General features: G+C 57.3%; 1 protein-coding gene across 2 annotated transcripts in view; it reads left to right on the top strand.

The window, feature by feature from the left end:
- The window catches only part of UNC5B (unc-5 netrin receptor B), a 77,591-nt gene extending 63,587 nt beyond the window's left edge, over positions 1 to 14,004 (top strand). Inside the window, exons 5-17 of one of the 2 annotated variants that reach the window (XM_065893733.1) lie at positions 1,023 to 1,203; positions 1,943 to 2,110; positions 2,879 to 3,043; positions 3,256 to 3,288; positions 5,205 to 5,399; positions 5,744 to 6,133; positions 6,763 to 6,850; positions 7,719 to 7,887; positions 8,016 to 8,249; positions 10,303 to 10,452; positions 11,014 to 11,178; positions 12,221 to 12,402; positions 13,282 to 14,004. In XM_065893733.1, the coding sequence (XP_065749805.1) occupies positions 1,023 to 1,203; positions 1,943 to 2,110; positions 2,879 to 3,043; positions 3,256 to 3,288; positions 5,205 to 5,399; positions 5,744 to 6,133; positions 6,763 to 6,850; positions 7,719 to 7,887; positions 8,016 to 8,249; positions 10,303 to 10,452; positions 11,014 to 11,178; positions 12,221 to 12,402; positions 13,282 to 13,447 (2,286 nt within the window). In that variant the 3' untranslated portion in view covers positions 13,448 to 14,004. The remainder of the gene's footprint in view (positions 1 to 1,022; positions 1,204 to 1,942; positions 2,111 to 2,878; positions 3,044 to 3,255; positions 3,289 to 5,204; positions 5,400 to 5,743; positions 6,134 to 6,762; positions 6,851 to 7,718; positions 7,888 to 8,015; positions 8,250 to 10,302; positions 10,453 to 11,013; positions 11,179 to 12,220; positions 12,403 to 13,281) is intronic. The other variant, XM_065893734.1, reaches the window with a different exon arrangement.
- The last annotated feature ends 477 nt before the right edge of the window (positions 14,005 to 14,481 follow it).

Genomic DNA, 14,481 nt, shown 5'->3' with positions numbered 1-14,481 from the left:
TCCCCCACCCCACCCAGAACCCAAGGCCCCAGCTTTATGTGTATCATAATACGTGCATCTGAGCACAAACTCAGCCCACAAGCTGATCACCCCTTCCTACACCACATGGCCTGTGCATCCGTGGGTGATGCCCACCTGTCCTCTTACTGCCCTGCTTGTGTTCCAGGCCTGCTTCCTCTCTCCCGCTGCCCGCACTCGTGGTCCTCTAGTCAGAGCAAGGCATGGGGAAACATCTCAGCTTTGTTGCCAGGGACCTCAGTAGAACAGGATTGGGGAAGATGGAACCCTGGGCTTCCAGCTCAGAACCTTTGCTCTAATCACTTAGCTTCCCCCCAGCCCCGGCCCCCATCTGGAAATGAGCTCAGACAGACACCTTCTGTAATAGCTACCCCTCGTGACTGCTACATGTGCCAGGCACTTGGCACGCTGGTCCTCTTAGCAGCCCTTCAAGGTGGATATTGTCGTCCCATCTTATGGCTGGGAACACAGCACTGGGACAGGTGAAGCGGTCACCCAGGGTGAGCCAGCTAGTGAGTGGCAGAGCTGGCATTTGCACACCCAGGTCTGCCAGACCAGGGACCATGTTTTTAATCACCTGCCAGGCCTCTCACCCTGGCTCAGGGAGTCGGTTTGCGGTGTTAATGAGGAAGACATGTTCTTATTTAGTACCAGTACTTACCGTGAGCCAGGCATGGCCTCCACACTTTCCATATACTGATTCATTTCATCCTCACAGTAGTCCTATGGATAGTGCTACTGTGATGAAATTGAGGCCAAGTGGAAGTCCCTTCCCAAGGCCACTCAGCTGGTGGGTGGTCATCTTAACCACTGTGTTCTGTAGTGTCCAGCACAGTGCCTGGCCCGTGGAGGCCCTGCCCCCTGTGTCACCACCATGGGTGGACATGGCTAGGACTGCCGTCCTGTTTAAGGTCAGGCCTCCCTTCCCCCCAAGAGAGGGCCCACTCCCGGGGGTGCAGGGGATCGGGCCTTGGGCCCTCACAACTGAAACCGTGCCCCTGCAGGTGGAATGGCTCAAGAACGAGGACGTCATCGACCCCACCCAGGACACCAACTTCCTGCTCACCATCGACCACAACCTCATCATCCGCCAGGCTCGCCTGTCAGATACGGCCAACTACACCTGCGTGGCCAAGAACATCGTGGCCAAGCGCCGCAGCACCACCGCCACCATCATTGTCTATGGTGCGACCCAGAGTGGGCTGGGTGGGGGTGCGAGGGAGGGGGAGAGCCTGGGGCTATACGGCTGACCCTTCCCTACCCGGAAGCCAGCAGGACCTTGGTGAACGGGTGGGGAGGAAGAGGAGGCCCAAAGAGGGGAGGTGCCTTTGCAAGGTCACACAGCAAAGCCAGTGGTGAAGTCAGGGACTCCTGGGTCCCCAGCCAGGAGCACTTGCCCCTTCTCAGGCCCTTTGCTTATCCCTGAAGGGGAAAACCCAGTTCTCTGAGAGTCAGGGCTAAGGCAGGGCCCAGTCGGTATCCCCATCCCTGAGCCTGTTGTTCTAGCAGTTACGGACTACTGCTCAGGCCGGTCATCTGTTCCTTGCTTTCCCCTTGGGTGGGAGGGCCAGAGCCATGGCTGCAATGAGTGTCGTAGAAAGAGCCCTGTACTGGATTCCAGTTCCAAGCTCCCCATTACTCACAGGGAGACCTTGTGTAAGTGTCAGCCCTCTCTGGACCTTTGTTTGCCATTGTACAATGGGGCGGGGAATAGACAGTGACCTCCTGGGTTGCCTCTGGTGCTGACAGATGCAGCCCAGGTCTGCCTGCTGGTATCTGAGTCCACAGCCCTGGAGGCAGGAGGGGTCCAACTAGGAAGGGCCAGGCCTCAGCAGAGGCGCCTCATCATGGCTGGAGGATGGGGCTTGGGGGCCCCACGGGGCGAAGAGCCATGCCAACCTGCTGACAACTGCTACCCCTGCAGTGAACGGCGGCTGGTCCAGCTGGGCCGAGTGGTCACCCTGCTCCAACCGCTGTGGCCGCGGCTGGCAGAAGCGCACACGGACCTGCACCAACCCCGCCCCACTCAATGGAGGTGCCTTCTGTGAGGGCCAGGCCTTCCAGAAGACTGCCTGCACCACTGTGTGCCCAGGTGAGGCCACCGGCCAGGTGGCAGTCCACCCATGCCCAGCCCCATGCCAGCCCCAGCCCTGCCTTCTGTGCTCTGGTGTCTGACAGTGAGAACAGCCCATCTCTCCCCGTTGGGGTGAGTGAGGGCAGAATGTGCTTGTCCCGGGTCCCCCAGCTGGCTCACCAGGCTGGACTGGATGCTACGCCCGCTGACCTCCTGTTCTGCCCTGGGCTGCGGGAGACACAGCGGCAGAGGCTCTGAGCTGCGGTCTGAGGGGTGGGCGGTCTGCTCTCCGGGCCGAGGGTTGTCAGCGTCATCCCCCAGGCCGGGGCCCCAGAGGCTCCTGGGGTCAGAGAGCCTGTGCTCCTGCCCTTGACTGCTAGACACACCTGGCCGCTGACCCTGCAGTCCTCTCTTTCTTCTGTGTTACTCTCTGGCCCCATCGGTTGGTCTGTGTTCTCTCTTTGGTGACATGTTTGTGTGACTGATGTGGTGTTTCTCACCCTGGGTTTGCGCCTCTGTGTGTACACTTGTGCCCTGGGCTGTATCTGCGTCAGTGACCTTATGTGTCTATTTGGGCTGTCTTCGCCCACCTGGTGCTCCCGTCTCTGCACTGGCACGAGGCGTGGATTTCTCTGGATGGCATGCGTGTGTCTTGGGTTCCTCTTTCCCTGCTGCACTGTGTGTGTGTGTGTGTGTGTGTGTGCACTGCTGTGTTGTGCACACATAACTGTGTGTGCATTCTATGCATGCATGTGTCCCCATGCACCACGTGCTGTGTCCCCACAGTCGATGGCGCGTGGACAGAGTGGAGCAAGTGGTCGGCCTGTAGCACCGAGTGTGCGCACTGGCGCAGCCGCGAGTGCATGGCGCCCCCGCCCCAGAATGGAGGCCGGGACTGCAGCGGGACCCTGCTTGACTCCAAGAATTGCACCGACGGGCTGTGCGTGCAGAGTGAGTCCTTGGAAGGCAGGGCCCAGGGTGGGGGCTCTGGAGCCAGATACGGGCCCCCTGGCCCCCACCTCCCAGCCTGCAGTGGAGCAGCCCCTCGGGGCCCCTGCCCACCTGCTACTCTGTCATCTCATCCACGCATCTCCCCGTCACCTCCTCTACCACCCTTTCCCTGCCGTCTGTGTCATTGTCTTTCCCTTTATTTCCCTCAACAGATAAGAAAACTCTAAGTGACCCCAAAAGCCACCGTAAGTCCCATTTCATGGCTGTTCTCTTTCCTCTGGGGGGATCCCTGGTTTTCCTCAGCTGGCTTTTCCAGGGGGTGGGGTGCAGGGCAAGGTGAGGGTCAGGGAGAGATGAAGGTGCCCACTACCAGCCCTCCACGGGGTTCCCAGCACCTGGCGCTGCATGTGGCATGGTCTTCATCACAGTCAGACAGGCAGACCCTCAGCTGACAGAAAGGCCCTAGGATGCCATCCTGACCCCTCCCGTTATAGGAGGAGAAACTGATTCTCAGAGAGAAGGGACATACCCAAGGATCCAGCCAGGATTCGAACCTAAGTATTTGGCCAGAGCTGGTGCTCTGAGCCCCACCCCTCGGTTGTCCTCTGTGGGAGGGCGCCAGCAAGCAGGCCCACACCTGCCCCTCACTGTGCCCCCAGCAGCCGACTGAAGCCTCCTAGGTCCTTAGGATGCCCGCTGCTCTGCGTCAGACCCTGGGGGCTCATCATCCATCCCCCAGGGGCTATGCTCCGCTGTAGTAAAGCTGCTTGGGCAGGTTGGCGTGTGGTAATTAAACCACAATTTCCAAATAATTCTGGAATTATCAAATCAGTAATGAGGCCTTCAGTGCAACTCACAGTGGGGCCAGACTGGTGACTGATTAGATATTGTAAATCACCAGGCAAGTGACCCCCATGATTAGTGACGATGTCATGAGGCGAAGCCCCCTGAGAGGTGGGAGCCCAGCTCTGGGGACCTTCTCCGGCAGTTCTCCTGGGGAGCCCAAGGATGAGGAGAGATGGGGGTCCAGGAGGTGGTAGAAGCAGGCAAAAATGAGGGCTGAGAGCCCTGCCCTACCTTGCTGAAGCTCAGGCCTCCACCAGGAAGGAAAGCGGGCCTTCCTCTCCAAGGGTCCCTGGGGAGGGGAGGGAGTGGACAGGGGCTTCCCAGAGCTCCCAAAGGAAACAAGGGAGAAGGGCAGCCATCTTGGCTAGGCTGTGCTGTCCAGTGTAGTAGCCACTAGCCACGTGTGGCTTGAAAATTGTATTTATCTTAGCTGAAAATAAATATATTTAAAAACTCATTTCCTCAGTCAAGCCAGCCGCATTTTAGTTGTTTAATAACCACCCGTGGCTAGTGGCTGTCATGGGGGACAGTTCTGTTGGGCAGCCCTGCTTTGGACCCTGCCTCTTGACCCCGACACTTCCTCGCCTAGCTATGTGGAGTTACTTCTAGCTGAGCAGCAGCCTGCCCTGCCCCTCACCCAGAGCTGGACCTTCTCCAGCCCAGCGGCCTGTCTGGGGGCAGGGAGTTTCGACATGGGTTGCCTCCCTGAGCCCCTTCCTTCCCTTCCACCTGCTCCCCTCCTCTCCATCCCATTGCCACACATCTCATTCCCCTCATCCTGTTCCCCCTCCATCCCTCCCCCCACCCACCCACCTCCTGCCCTCAGCACAAAATGGAAGGTGAGCTCAGAGCGGCTACTTGCAGAGATTTCTGGGAATCAGGGCCTTGGGTCCTATAGAGATTGCTGCAGGCTGCTAGTAAGGCGCTAGGTCTTAATCCCAGCTCTGAGAGGACACTTAGTGGTCCTGTGACTCTGAGCCACGGGCGCCTTACCACCTCCTGGGCAGAGAGCAATGAGTTAACTCTCGGGAGTGTTAACTCCAGGAGTCCCTTTGCCTCTCCATGCCACATGGGGAGGGAAGCAGGGCAGGGGTGCAGGGACATTTAGACCATTTTACTTATAGAGACTGATGCTCAGAGAGGTTCAAGGCTTGCTTGAGGTCACCAGCCTGTCTGGCAGGGCTCAGATTAGAACCTAACACAACACCAGTCTGTCCCAGGCCCTGCCTTTCCCCGGGGACCAAGGGAATCTCTGGCTCCCTCAGGGCCAGTGCCTCTGCCCCCTGGCCCTCACTCAGCCCTCCTGTCCCCACAGTTCTGGAGTCCTCGGGGGATGTGGCGCTGTACGCAGGCCTTGTGGTGTCCATCTTCGTGGTGGTGACCGTCCTCGTGGTGGTAGGGGTGGTTGTGTACCGCCGCAACTGCCGGGACTTCGACACCGACATCACCGACTCGTCCGCCGCCCTCACTGGCGGCTTCCACCCAGTCAACTTTAAGACTGCGAGGCCCAGTAAGGACCTGGGAATGCCTGGGGTGGCGGGTGCAGGCAGGGTTCCCAGGGGGTGTGGCAGCCAGCCAGACCAGCCAGACCAGAGCAGAGGCTCCTGACTCCCTCAAGAGGTTTTCCTAGAGTTTTCTCTAAAGATCACTGGATGAGTTTGGTTACGGAGATGCAGGAAAGAAGAAGTAACCCAGGTGGTGAGTCCCTAAGCTTCCTACCGCAGGTAGCAATGGAACCTTTCAGAGCTGGACGTTTGGGTAGGATTTTGTAAAGGAAGGTGTCCCGGCAGGTGCAGACAGTGGGACGGGGCCAGCGAGGCACGGCTGGTCTGACTGCAGCCCCCGGCCCTGCAGACAACCCGCAGCTCCTGCACCCATCTGTGCCTCCGGACCTTACTGCCAGTGCGGGCATCTACCGCGGACCCATGTACGCCCTGCAGGACTCGGTCGACAAGATCCCAATGACCAACTCACCCCTGCTGGACTCCCTGCCCAACCTCAAGATCAAGGTCTACAACTCTAGCACCACCAGCTCTGGGCCAGGCCTGGCAGACGGGGCTGAGCTGCTGGGAGTCCTGCCACCCGGCACGTACCCTGGTGATTTTGCCCGGGATGCCCACTTCCTGCACCTGCGCAGTGCCAGCCTCGGCTCCCAGCAGCTCCTGGGCATGCCCCGTGACCCGGGGAGCAGTGTCAGCGGCACCTTTGGCTGCCTGGGCGGGAGGCTCAGCATCCCTGACACAGGTGGGTCCCTGCTCTGCTCACCCATCAGTCTGGCCTCAGCATATCCCCTCTAGACAGTCCCAACACTCACCCAGCAGAAGATAGGGCTTCCCTGGTCCCATTTCACAGATGGGGAAAGTGAGGCCCAAGGGGAAGAAGTCATTATAAAATAGAAGACCTGGAGTCCAGGTCTGCCTCTGCCTCACAAGGGCAGGGGAACTCTCTAAACCTCAGTTTCACCATCTGGTGAGTGGGAAAGTATACCCCGATGTAGTCGAGAAACCTACAGAGTGCTGTTGAAAAGGCAGGGCTGCCCAGCTCAGGTTGCAGAACCAGCAGTTGACAGTTTCCCAGCATCATACACTGAGCTAGGCTGGGGCTGGCACTGCACCTTCAGACTCCAGGTCTTTGTCCCATCTCTACACCCCATCGCAATGCCAGTGGCCCCTGTGCTACTTGACAGCCCCTCTGCAGTCAGTGACCTGGCCTTTCCCTGCACCCAGTCTCCTCTCCCCACTCCTTGCTGGTGACCACCAGGAGCTCAGATGTCTTTCTCTCCCTGCTCCAAGATGGGGGCCAACCCCCCATCCCCTGTTCTAAGCTCCTGGACTCCCTCCAGCCCCTCCCTACTGACCTCCCTCTCCCCCTAGGGGTCAGCCTGCTGGTGCCCAATGGAGCCATTCCCCAGGGCAAGTTCTATGAGATGTACCTCCTCATCAACAAGGCAGAAAACACCCTGTGAGTATAGAGACCCCAGCCCCAGCCCAGCTGCCCCCTCCTCGGCCTCTCTCTCCCTGCTGCTTGCCCACCTTGGGCTCAAATGTCACCATCTCCCCTTCTAAGTCCGATCCTAAGGCCAGAGGTAGTTCTCCAAGGAAGACATTGCTAGATCTTTTTATGTTCACATTTAAACCATGCAAAACCAGCACAACAAATCATAAAACTGAAAGCCAGTTGACCAGCTGGCTACAATATGACAAAGGGCTACTATCCTCACTATGTAAAGAGGTTTGGGAGACCAATAAGAAAAACTGAACATCTCAGTACAAAAATGGACAAAGGATATGAACAAGTGATTCACACACACTCTCTCTTATACACACACACACACACACACACACACACACACAGCGGCCAATAGGTTATGAGAAAATGTTTGACCTAATTTGTAGTCAAAGAAACAGTCATTCAGACAGCCATAAGATACTGGAAGTTTTTTTACTTCATCAGCTTGCAAAGCTATTTTCAGATGTCATAATACCTTCATACTGGTGAGAGAATGGGAACACAGCCCTCCCAAGGTGCGTCGGTGGGAGCGTGGATGGGTACCAGCTTTCCAGAGGGCACTTTAGCAGCACCTATCCACAACATCCCTGGAGTGCAGAACCTTTGAAAATGGGAGCAAAGATTTGGCTATGAGAATATTGCGGAGTAATAGCAAAAATTTAGAAACGATCTCAAGGCCGGTGCCATTCTTCCTTAACCTGTGGCCTCTGGGAGCCCCCAGGGCGCAGTCCTGCCTTCTCCCATCCCAGGAGCTGGGGCAGAGCCGGGAGGCCAGCACCGCTCCCTCACTGCCTCCCTCCTGCCCTCCATCCCACCCCAGCCCGCTTTCAGAAGGGACCCAGACAGTATTGAGCCCTTCAGTGACCTGCGGGCCCACGGGGCTCCTGCTGTGCCGCCCCGTCATCCTCACGGTGCCACACTGCGCTGAAGTCAGTGCCGGTGACTGGATCTTCCAGCTCAAGACCCAGGCCCACCAGGGCCACTGGGAGGTGAGGAGCCAAGGCCCGGGGGCCGGTCCCCTAACCCAACCTTCCCCCTTCCTCCTGGCCTAACCTGGTTGGACCTTCTCCAGGGCCTTGGCTGGTACAGCCACCTCACCTCCACTGTCACCCTGCAGGAGGTGGTCACCCTGGATGAGGAGACCCTTAACACCCCCTGCTACTGCCAGCTGGAGGCCAGGTCCTGCCACATCCTGTTGGACCAGCTGGGCACCTACGTCTTCACGGGTGAGTCCTACTCCCGCTTGGCAGTCAAGCGGCTCCAGCTGGCCATCTTCGCCCCCGCCCTCTGCACCTCTCTGGAGTACAGCCTCAGGGTCTACTGCCTGGAGGACACGCCCGTAGCACTGAAGGTAAGGCCAGGCCATTTGGTACCCACACGGGCCTGCACGCTGCGGGTACCTCGCCCACAGCCGGCCAGCTGCATGGTACCTTCCAGTATCCCCCTCCCCAGGATCATGGTACCTGCCAGGCACCCTCTGCCACCATCAGCCTCATTCAGTCATTCATTTGTTCCTCAAACATTGAAGTCGCATCAGATCCTCGAGATACAGAGATGAGTTGGGCACAGTTCTGCCCTCACCAAGCTGTGGGCTAGAGGTGGGAGACAGACCAGGGGATCACTGATGTGGGGCTAAGGGAACATCAGCCTGGGAGGGGCTGGCAGGTCCTGGTTGTTGGGGAGGGGTTCTGAGAAGGCTTCACAGCAGGGCTGACCTTAGACCTAAGCTCCAAGGGACAGGTGGGTGTTCCAGGCGGAGAAGGAAGAAGCGCATTCCAGGAGACAGAGAGGCTTATGCAGAGGCAGGTGTGTTGTTCTGTGTGCCAAAGCGTGCAGGGGTATGAGAGGTGGGGCTGGAGAGACAGGCAGGGCTCAGCCTCCCAACAGCCTTAGGGTCGTGGCAAGGAATTTGGAACCTATCCAGTGGGCGGGGGCAGAGACCCGGTGGACACCTGTTCATGGGTGCTCTTTTGAAAGCTACGCAGTGGGAATGGGTAGACAAGAAGCAGGGAGACCAATTGGGAGGCTGCAGCTGGACCCTGGACAACAGACAGTGATAACAGCTGGAGAGGGGCCTGGAGTCTGTTTAGTCAGTAGAATGGACAGAAACAGTGACTGATGGGAGGAACAGGGGGAGGGGGAGGGGAAGGGGGGGCGGCTGACAGCCAAGCTCCTAGTGTGTGCAAAAGAACGGACAGTGCCCTTAAGCGAGGGGGGTGCATGGCAGATGAGAAGGGGTTCGGGGCAGGAAGAGAGAGAAGGTGAAGGGACCGGATTTTAGCACCTAGAACCTGATAACGGCAGGTGTTAGTACCACCCTGTCCCCCCAGCCTCTAAGACCCTGTCCATTCTCTGCCCAGCCCTCCCACCAGTTCCCAGGATCTCAGTCTCATCCTGACAAACAGTGGAAGAGCACAGAGGCTTGGCCCTATTTAAACCCCTTTTCCTTCTCCATCCTTCCATCCCCTGCTGCTATGAAGCCTTCTTTCCTGTAGCTCCAGGCCTCCTCCAGCCCACGATCTGTGGGCCTTTCTATCTCCTTTGCCTCTCAGTCTCATGTGACTTGTCTCAAACTCCAAGTTGCCGACTGATGCAACACAGGTTAAAAGGCCTTGTGGGAGAGTGAGTGTCTTCTGCTGGGACCAGGCTGACCTGAACTTGCAGGAGGCCCATAATAGCTAGAGGCTCCTGGGAAATGCTCTTGAAACCTGGATCCCTTGGTATTAGGGCATTGGCTAACATCTAGTTATAGTCAGAGAATGGAATGGAGATCAAGAGGGAAGTTGCCACATATTGGCTTGATGGCGTTCTTTATTTTTTCAATCCCCATCCATCCGTCTGTCCATCCATTCATCCATTCACCCATCTATCCATGCATCCATCCATCCACCCAACTTTCTGCCCATCTGTCTGTATATTCATTTAGTCCATAATCTATCTGTCCATCCAGCCATCACTCATCCACGCATCTATCTTTTCTTCCATCTGTTCTGTTTCTATACCATCCATTTGTATATTCATCTGCACATTTTGTCTGTCTGTCTCTGTTGATCTGTCTATCCATCCACTTGTCAACCCATCTATTTATCCATCTACTTAACCACCCATTCATCAGTGCATCTATTCAGTCATCTGTAAATCCATTCATCCATCCACCTGTCCCACCATCTGCCCATTCATCCATCTGCTTTTCCCTCCATCCATTCTTTCATGCATCTCTCCACACAGTAAGTCTTCTATGAGTACTTAGTCCCAGCCCTGTGGCTCAGATGGTTCCCTGCCTTCAATGTTACAGCCTAGTTCCCTCTGCCCACGTGTGTCCCCAAGCCCCAAACTTGCAGAAGGAAAGGGCCCTTTGGCCAAATGTGATGGGCTCCCCCTTCTCATTGCTCCCTGGCCCACAGGAGGTGCTGGAGCTGGAGCGGACCCTGGGTGGCTACCTAGTGGAGGAGCCAAAACCCCTGCTGTTTAAGGACAGTTACCATAACCTGCGCCTCTCCCTCCACGACCTGCCCCACGCCCACTGGAGGAGCAAGCTGCTGGCCAAGTACCAGGTGAGGACTGGGCCGCAGGAGGGGGAGGGATGGAGCTGGGGAGGGGCGCACCTGGGGGGCTGCCCAGAGAAGACCAACTCCCCTCCCTGCTTCCTCCCTCAGTCCTGCAGCCTTGGTCCCCACTCCCACCCCTGTGTCTCTCTCTGTCTCCCTCCCCCTGCCACCCCTGTCACATACTCCCACACACAAATGTCTGTACCCGTCATCTTTAAAGAGACCTTACCATCTCTAAGAGCGTTCATGGCTGGCAGATGGTCCAAACTAATCTCTGATGGTCACATCCCTCTGCCCGCGCCCATCTGTGTGACACCATTGAGTCCACAAGGCTTCCCAGACCCAGACACATGCACACACACAGTCACATATTCAGACTTGTGCCTTCTCACCCATATACTCCCTTTCTCAACTGAAGGGCCCTTGCCCAGCTCTTCTTCCTCTGCCCACCTGGATGGAGAGGTCCCAGCCCTCCCTGAGGCTGGCCCCCTTACCTGCCTCCGCCTCCATTCCCCGAGGGCAGGGCAGGCTGGCCTCGCCTCCCTGACCCTGCCCCTCCTCCCCCAGGAGATCCCCTTCTATCACATTTGGAGTGGCAGCCAGAAGGCCCTGCACTGCACCTTCACCCTGGAGAGGCATAGCCTGGCCTCCACGGAGCTCACCTGCAAGATCTGCGTGCGGCAGGTGGAGGGGGAGGGCCAGATATTCCAGCTGCACACCACGCTGGTAGAGGTGAGGGCCGGAGAGCGGACGCCCCACGGGGCTGGGCGCTGCAGCGTGCAGACCCCAGGCTCCCCCTCATGTGAGGGAGAGGCCACCTCCCACAGAGCTGTGCCCCTCACCTCCCAAGTCTGAGCTGGGACGTGGTCACTCTTTGCTAACAGCTGTGACTTACTGAGTGCCGACCCTGGGCTTGGCCTGTACCGAATCTCACCAAATCTGTACAACCGCCAGGGAGACAGATACGAGGATCCCCACCTGGGAGATGAGAAGGAAGGTTTTAGGAAGGGCAGGTATCAGGACCTTGTATCAAGCCAACACTTGGCCCAAGCCTGTGGCTCTCCGCCACTATAATCCGGATTGAGGTTTATAAAACCTAGGCCACCCAGGGAGCAGTGCTAGGTCCTCCTTGCAGTGCAGTGTAAAGAGCACTGGATATAGTCTAGACCAGCGGTCCCCAACCATTTTGGCACCAGGGACCGGTTTCATGGAAGACAGGTTTTCCACGGACGGATGGGCGTTGGTGCGGGGGATGGTTCAGGCGGTAATGCGAGGGAACGCCGATGAAGCTTCGCTCGCCCGACCCCGCCACTCACCTCCTACTGTGCGGCCCGGTTCCTAACAGACTGCGGACCGGCTGGGGACCCCTGGTCTAGACCTAGCTCTACCACGAACATGGCATGTGACCATGGATTCATCACTTCTCCTTTCCAGACTTCATTTGCGTTTGTGTTAAAGGGGGTCCACGTGGATTAGACTGGGGCCAGGGCCCCTCGTGGCTTTGTAATCACGAGGTGGCATTAGCGTGTGCACCCCGAGGGCGGGGAGCGGCTGTACAGCCCTGGCCCTGGGGACGCAGTCACAGCAGCCGTGGCAGACCTTCCAGGGGAGGAGCCCTTTGACTGAGCAGCTGGAGCCTGCCCAGAGGCGGGGGAGCGGCCGGAGCCTCCAAGAGCTCACAGTCCCCAGGCAGGAAGGCCGGAGGGGCAGATGCCCAGTGAGCCGTGCACAGGGAGCCCTCTGCCCCTCTCACCCTTACCCCCTGCTCTTCCAGACGCCTGCTGGCTCCCTGGACGCCCTCTGCTCCGCCCCCAGCAGAACAGTCACCACCCAGCTGGGACCCTACGCCTTCAAGATCCCCGTTTCCATCCGCCAGAAGATATGCAACAGCCTGGACGCCCCCAACTCGCGCGGCAATGACTGGCGGTTGTTGGCGCAGAAGCTCTCCATGGACCGGTGAGTGTCGGGACAGCCCGCCCGGCCTGGACCAGAGCCGCCCCCCTCCCACTGTCCCCATGGGGCAGGTGGGGCAGGCAGCCTGACGGTCCAGGAGCGGATCTGCCGTTTGCGGCAGACCAGGAGCTCAGGCTTGGGTGTGCTAAGTCTGAGAAGCTGGTTCCTTGAGGAGCACCGTGCTCAGAGTGCTGGCTCTTGAGAATCAGGTGAAGCCAGGATACCAGCCACGCGTGGTCACCGTCAGCAGTCCTGTGTCCAGGACAGGGCAAGTGTTTTGGAAATGCTTGCTGGGTGACAGAATGCATCCTGGTGTCAGAACTCTTCTGGAGAACTTAAAGTGCTGGATAAATATAATATAATGGCATTTAGTCATCATTATTGTTATGGTACACTTACTGAGAAACCATTTAATACACCTGCGTCGAGCAGATGCCATGTAGAAGACATCTTACTCAAAATGGGTGGGATCTATAAGGATGTCAAAGCCTTTGTTCCTGATTTCAGGGCAGTGCATGGGGCGGGTGAGAGCAGGCAGACAACGAATGTGGGATGGAGAGAGAGAATGGAGAGCTAGGTTTGGACAGCCTCTCCTGGGGCCAGTGTCTTTCAATGATAGTAATAACGATACTGATGACTGATGATGAGCAGGACAGTTTCCATTTTAGAGATGAGACTGGGGCTCAGAGAGGAGCAGTGACTTGCCCAGGGCCACACAGCCTGCAAGCAGAGGGGCTGGGAATTCAGACCCAGGATTGTGGGAGCCCAGAGCCCACCGTCCCGGTGCTCCTGGGATGTACCCTCAGTGCTCTGTCCACCCCAGGCTCCTGGGAGGGGCTGAGCATTTTGGGAGCCCAGTGTCCTTCTCCTTGCCTCCATCAGGTACCTGAACTACTTTGCCACAAAAGCGAGCCCCACGGGTGTGATCCTCGACCTCTGGGAAGCGCTGCAGCAGGACGACGGGGACCTCAACAGCCTGGCGAGTGCCTTGGAGGAGATGGGCAAGAGCGAGATGCTGGTGGCCATGGCCACCGACGGGGACTGCTGAGCTGCCCCAAACCCGCGGGCTGTTAGGGACCAGCAGGCGGCTGGCGCAGGTGGCTGGCACAGGCAGGCCCAGGGCAACCTCCTGTGGGGCAGTTGGGCCTCCTCTGCTCCCGAGCTCACAGTCAGAATCGCCCTTCCTCCTCCTCCTCCCCTTGCCCACCCCCCCCAGACCACGACCAGCCTTAGGAAATCCATGGACGTTGTTGTTGGGAGGACCCAGCAGTCCTTCTCCACCTCCTGCTGTCTCTCCTGACCTCAGACCGCTGTGCAGGAACCGGGGTGGGGATGGGGCCTCTGGGGGCAGCTAGGGGAGCAAGGAGGTGGCCCTCCCACCCTGTGCCCCAGGGTCTCAGGGGTACATCTGTTTTAGTTGTGCTCTTCATTTTCTTCCTCAGCTATTGATTTCTCCCTCCTCCCTAAGCCCCTTTCTCCTTTCACACTGTTTTCCTCTTCGAAGAGTCAAGTACAATTCAGACAAACTGCTTTCTCCTGTCCACAAGCAAAAAGGAAGAGGAAAGAAAGAAGGAAAGAAAGAAAGCTTCAGACTGCTAGTAAGGCTCAAAAAAAGAAGAAAAACACCAAAACCACAAGGGAAAAGAAAACCCAGTTTCTTAGGAAACGCAAATGATTTATTATCCAGATATTTGGATAAGTCCTTTTTAAGAAAAAAAAGAAAAAGAAAATGAAAAAACAACACAAAAAAAATAGAAAACACTTTTCTTGAGTATGGGTGAGTGTGGCCATGCTCGTGGTTCTGGCCAGGAGCGTGTGTGTGTGTGTGTGTGTGTGTGTGTGTGTGTGTGTGTGTGAATCAGGGAGAGAGAGACTGAATAGGGAACACTTTGCTGCTAATGATTTTATCTTAGACTAAATTCTTACAAGGCCTCAGCTTCCACAGTTCTACAGGGTCAGATGAGGTTTGAGCTGTGGTCCCATGTTTCTTTCTAAAATCTTAAGCAGATGCTGAATCAGTAAAGCCAAGGAGCCCTGAGATCTGGCTTGGGGTGGGGTCCTGCCTCCCTCTCACAGCCCCAG

This window comes from Phocoena phocoena, chromosome 16 (genome assembly GCF_963924675.1).
Source record: "Phocoena phocoena chromosome 16, mPhoPho1.1, whole genome shotgun sequence".
In the NCBI taxonomy this organism is placed as follows: Eukaryota; Metazoa; Chordata; class Mammalia; order Artiodactyla; family Phocoenidae; genus Phocoena; species Phocoena phocoena.
The sequence above is the reverse complement of the archived record's forward strand: the minus strand, read 5'-3'. Positions and strand labels throughout refer to the sequence as shown.